This window comes from Monodon monoceros, unplaced genomic scaffold (genome assembly GCF_005190385.1).
Source record: "Monodon monoceros isolate NGI ecotype Baffin Bay Population unplaced genomic scaffold, NGI_Narwhal_1 Super_Scaffold_5, whole genome shotgun sequence".
Classification (NCBI taxonomy): Eukaryota; Metazoa; Chordata; class Mammalia; order Artiodactyla; family Monodontidae; genus Monodon; species Monodon monoceros.
The window spans coordinates 92,497,448-92,503,602 of record NW_021703782.1 but is presented as its reverse complement, the minus strand read 5'-3'; the positions used below and the strand labels follow the sequence as shown (position 1 = coordinate 92,503,602).

General features: G+C 42.5%; 1 protein-coding gene across 3 annotated transcripts in view; it reads right to left on the bottom strand.

Annotated features, from left to right (window-relative positions):
• Positions 1 to 6,155, bottom strand: part of SNX30 (sorting nexin family member 30) — a 105,491-nt gene that overhangs the window by 33,970 nt on the left and 65,366 nt on the right. For all 3 annotated transcript variants that reach the window (XM_029201347.1, XM_029201348.1, XM_029201349.1), the window contains one exon: positions 3,738 to 3,896. In XM_029201347.1, the coding sequence (XP_029057180.1) occupies positions 3,738 to 3,896 (159 nt within the window). The remainder of the gene's footprint in view (positions 1 to 3,737; positions 3,897 to 6,155) is intronic.

Genomic DNA, 6,155 nt, shown 5'->3' with positions numbered 1-6,155 from the left:
CACACACACACACACACACACACACACACACACACACACACACACACGTCTCCTCTCCTTGCCATCACAGCCATCACAGCCACCACGCTCATACTCCTGCACCTTTAAGCCCAGGTCTCTTTATACAGAGCTGGACTCCTACCTTTCCAATCAGGTTCACTCACCCAGCACACCTTCCTTTAAACACAACTGTTTAAATACAAGTTTTAAAAAAAGTGTCCCTTTGTCCTATACAAAATATCCTAAATTGTCTTTAGGAGCAAAATTCAAGAGCTGAGATTCATTCCATTCATTTATTTATATCCTAACCAAAGCCATATAAGGGAAGTGGAGGGTGAGAAGCAGGAGACAGTGACAGGAAAGGTGGTGCTACAAAACCCAGGCCAAGGATAGATGCTGCAAATGACAAAACATTTTACCCTGGATTTCTTGGTTGAGGTATTAACGGGAAATACGTTCAGCTGCATACTCCACTGAACTGAAACCTAAAAAGCATATTAGTCTGCCAGGTAAAATAAATTTCTTCCTATCATTAAACTCTAAGGGGAATCTTCAGTATCTTCCCATTGTTCTATGTCACTTACCTTAATGGTGCCTTCAAAAGTGGTTTTACAGAAGATGCAGGTGTCTGTTCCTTATGTCTACCCTCGATACTAACAGAATGATAATTCCCAGTCCTAGAGGGACAGGTCTACAGGGAGAGAAGGGAACACGGCACAAGGCCACTGCTTTCTGGTGACCTCGCCTCATGCAGGGATAGAGCAGAGGTTAACACAGCTCTCTGACAGCCCCTTCCCACGTGACACACCATCCCACGCTCAGGTCTCCAAAAGTGCCTGAAATGTAGATCCCTCCTGATTTCACGTCCTCCTCCTCCATGCAGCCAAGGCCTTCACTTCTGCTCTTGATTCTGCCCTCTCCTGTCCACACTTCCCCCACCAGCCAAGGCCCTTGCCCTCTCAACCATCCCTTCTCTCCTGTCTATAATTTCAACTTCTAATCCGTCAGCATGTGAAATACATGCGAAGCTCACCGATCTTAAAAACGGCAGCAACCTCCTGTAAGCTCCCTCCCTCCATCTCTGTCCTTCCTTTCTATGCCACCTGCCTGAGACAATGTTCTAAAGATCCCATCTCGGGGAATTCCCTGGAGGTCCAGTGGTTAGGACGCCGCGATTCCACTGCAGGGCGCGAGGGTTGAATCCCTGGTTGGGGAGCTAAGACCCTGCATGCCACAGCCAAAGAAAAACATTTTTAATAAAATAATGATCTTATCTCCCCCTTCTAACCTCATACACTCTAGATAAAAGCATCCCTGTAGGCACCAGGCTTTCACAAGACCGTAACTGAAGCCCTGGAGTTCTAGGAATTGCTCCACGATGTTTTTTTGGATCAGGGTTCGATCCAAATGGACTCACTGGACTGCATAAACTCTACTTCAAGTAGCACTTTACAAAGAATCCCCAGTTAACCAAGTTCATTAACGTGTTGAGTACAGTTATTTAGTCGTACCTATCTGACTGCTGCACCCATTCTGCCAACGATGAAAACACTGATTTGAACACAGCTGATACTAAGCATCCTCCACCTCCCCCAGCATCAGTGGTTTCTTCTTAAGGGCCCTTCTAATTTGTGGTGAGATCATGTCATCACAAGGAAGAGGAGAGCTTCTGCGTTCACTATGGCAGAGCATGTCAGTGGCCTATCTAAGGAAAGGACCAAGTTATTCAAAGCGTTTTAAGAGAAAAGACGGGGGTACGGGGTAGGTGAGATGGGGAGTTATTGTTTAATGGGTACAAAGTTTCAGTTTTGCAGGATGAAAAAGTTCTGGAGATTAGATGTACGACAGGGTGAATATACTTAACATTTCCCAACTGTACACTGTAAAATGGTTAAGATGGTAAATTTTATGTCATGTGTATTTTCCCACAATTAAAAAGAAATAAAAGAAAAGATGAGGTTATTTAGTGCATTTGCTTCAGCAAATAAAACTGAACTAAGGCAGGAGGCTGTTGTTTTTAAACAAGCCAACTCCCCCGTATTCACTCACGTCAAGTTAGATTTTGATTAAGACTTTGGAGGGTTTAAAAAAAAAAAAATCAGTTATCTCTGATGATAGAAATCAGGATACTGTTTACCCTGGGGAGGAGGGGGTGGTAGTGATTGGGAGCAGAGATGAGAGAGGCTTCCAGTGTGCTGGGGATTTCCTGTCTTGATTGGATAGTGATTATAAAGGTATGTTCATTTTGTGATCATTTATTGAGCTGTGATTTGTATATTTTTCTCTATGTACGTTATACTTCAGTAACAAAATTGAGCAAATTAAAAATAAAATCAGTTCATATTGCTTGGTCCACAGATGAACACCACATATACCCAAAAAAAAAAAAAAAAAAAAAAAAAGAAAAGAAAAAACCACCTTTCCTACTTATTCTTTACACAAATTCCTAATGACCGGGGGTCCAAGCTTTCTCCTCCTTTGTCTCTTTATTCAATAAAAATGATGAAACTTGAGGGCCTGCCTGGACAACGAACCACTAATCTGGGCGAAACAGTGAGCTGCACTTTTGGAGAAGAGAGTGGATTTTACTTTGTGTAGTCACTGGAAGAACTACGTCCGAGAAGCAGTTCACCAGGAAATACTTATTTTTAAAAAGAACACAAGTTTGACCTGTGTGGGAAAGGTTTCCAGGAAAAAAAAGAAGAGGAACAGGAATGTCATCAAGGAGGCTAAGTGCCAACTGAGGTCCAGGAAAAAGTAAAAAAGAAAACCCACAACACTGGAGGACTTTGCCAGGTGGCTCTTAGGTCCCCTCCAACGTCTTTACGGCAACTGGTGTTGTCTGTAAATATTTCTCCATTTTGCCATTTTGAAAAAGAAAACTGAAAAGTACCTGGGCCTTAATACCCTTGCCAACATGGAATGAATTACCTATGGCCTGAATGTGAGAATAGGACACATGAAACTAAACAGATGGGGCTGGAGGGAAGCTGGCACAAGGGTCTGACCACGAGCTCCCATATCTGCAGACAATCAGAGTCGAGCGCCTCAGGCTGCCGGTCAGTTCTGCCAACAGGGAAGTTCACAGAAAAGTCGGAGGCGCCAGCTTGAGTTTGAATACATAGAATCTGGCAGCTGTGTAGGCCCCAACTATTTCCCTAGCAAGCGCCTGGGAAATGCCCACTGGCTAGGAACTTGGCCGTGGGCAAGTAATGCCGAACTACTCTTGGTCGGGCAGTCTGTGCAAACTGTGGCCTCAGGAGCCACAATGACCCTACTTCACATCCTAGTGATGCCAGCTGAACTAGTACACACGCCCTGAACTTTAGTTTCCTTGCCTGTGAAATGAGGCTATAAGCAAATACTCACAGGGCTCCTGTGAAATATGTCCTTACCAAACACTCAATAAACACTTTCCCTTTCGTGCCCACCGTTGGTCAGAACGGCCTCACCCAGTAATATCGCCAGTTAAGTGTGTAGGGAAACACTTATCCCTGCTTTTGGTAAGTGAAACTATTGTAACTTCCTTGACTGCTGCAGGGGGATATTTCTCCTAAATTCTAACATGGAAACCGTGCCAGGGCCGATGAGCACCAGAAACAAAAACAAAAAAAAACAAACCCAGAGCAATTCTGTGACACCCACTACAGGGGTGGCTTGCGAGAGATCAAAACAGCTTTTAAGAAAGAGCCCAAAGAATGCTAACCTGGGAGAGGAACATGAAAAATTCTGCTTACCTTAGCAGTAAGGAAAACATTAAAGTGTTCATTGAAAGAAAGGACAGGATGATCTGTAATTCTTTTCAGGAACTTATCCAAAGCTTTTCTTCTGGTCTCCACAAACTCTTCTGAAAAACGATCCACAACACCTTTCACCACAAACTTCTCAGGAAGTGGCTACAATGACATGAACAAAAATATTCAGAGTAACTGATAAGAAAGTGCAAAGAAAAACCAGGCTAGCAAATAAGTCCTAGGACCCATCTGTCAAGAACAGTCTTTCTTCATCGGTCAGATCTTTATGTAGTCATCAGTATAAGTATTTCTGAAAAAAAAAATACTAATGGAGTAAATCACAACTACCCAGTCAATTTTATAATACAAGAAATGAAACAGTAGAGCATGGTCCCTGGAACACAGAAAACAGTCAGTTAACATCTACCGGTAAATCGGACAGTATAGTTATCTTTACGTTGCTTGATGCACAGGTGATATAATGGGAAAGTTAAGGCAAGATAAGAAAGAAAGGAAAGGAGTCAGACAACATCAGCCACACAAAAATTTATTTAAATATCTTAACATCCTACTCCCAGTTCAAGGGGTAAAAGAATTTGGTGAATGAAAAAATAAGTACATTAGGGAAACCCATGTATCTAAAAAAATACCTTTTCTAAGGCAATTTTTTTGTTTAGGTTTATGCTTAAAGGTTCTTAATAATATAACTTCCTTTACTCCTCACTCAAATAAATCTCTCCATCGTATTTACTCTGAGCCAATATGGTCGGCAATTTAAAACTACCTGGCTTCCAAGGGATCTTTGAGCTTTAACCTATTTCCATAGCAGCTTGATTAAAAGGCCTTCCTCATTACTGCCACCACAGGGAAAGAGAGTATCTGCTAATGCACAATTTGAAAATGTTTTGGTTATGAAATATTAAAAGAACATTTATATTTAAAAAAGGGCAAATGACCCAGTAGACATTTCTCCAAAGAAGATGTACAAATGGCCAAAACGCACATGAAAAGACTCTCGACATCATTAGTCATTAGGGAAATACAAACCAAAACCACAGTGAGATAATCATTAGAGAAATGGAAATCAAAACTACAATGAGGGGCTTCCCTGGTGGCGCAGTGGTTGAGAGTCCGCCTGCCGATGCAGGGGACACGGGTTCGTGCCCCGGTCCGGGAAGATCCCACATGCCGCGGAGCAGCTAGGCCCGTGAGCCATGGCCGCTAAGCTTGCACGTCCGGAGCCTGTGCTCTGCAATGGGAGAGGCCACAGCAGTGAGAGGCACGTGTACCACAAACAAACAAACAAAAAACTACAGTGAGGTATCACTTCACACCAGTCAGAATGGCCATCATCAAAAAACCTACAAACAATAAATGCTGGAGAGGGTGTGGAGAAAAGGGAACCCTCTTGCACTGTTGGTGGGAATGTAAATTGATACAGCCACTATGGAGAACAGTATGGAGGTTTCTTAAAAAACTAAAAATAGAACTGCCATATGACCCAGGAATCCCACCATTGGGCATATATCCTGAGAAAACCATAATTAAGAGAGACATGTACCACAATGTTCACTGCAGCTCTATTTACAGTAGCCAGGACATGGAAGCAACCTAAGTGTCCATCGACCGATGAACGGATAAAGAAGATGTGGCACATATATACAATGGAATATTAGCCATAAAAAGAAACGAAATTGAGTTATTTGTAGTGAGGTGGCTGGACCTAGAGTCTGTCATACAGAGTGAAGTAAGTCAGAAAGAGAAAAACAAATACCGTATGCTAACACATATATATGGAATCTAAAAAAAAAAAAAGCGTTCTGAAGAACCTAGGAGCAGGACAGGAATAAAGACGCAGACGTAGAGAATGGACTTGAGGACATGGGTGGGGAAGTGTAAGCTGGGACAAAGTGAGAGAGTGGTATGGACATATATACACTACCAAATGTAAAATAGATAGCTAGCTGGAAGCAGCCACATAGCACAGGGAGATCAGCTCAGTGCTTTGTGACCACCTAGAGGGGTGGGATAGGGAGGGTGGGAGGGAGACGCAAGAGGGAGGAGATATGAGGATATATGTATATGTATAGCTGATTTACTTTGTTATAAGGCAGAAACTAACACACCACTGTAAAGCAATTATACTCCAATAAAGATGTTAAAAAAAAAAAAAAAAAACACAGTGAGATACCACTTCACACCCACTAGAATGACCATAATAGAGACAGAGAAAGACAGGAAAGGAAAGAACAAGTGTTGACGAGGAGATGGAAAAACTGGAACAAGCATTTAAGTCTGCAACCTCCTTAAACTCTGTAATGTGTGAAAACAGAGATTTTTTTTTTCTTTTAAGTTATAGACCCCCAAGCGCGCGCACACACACACACACACACACACACACACACACACACACACACACAC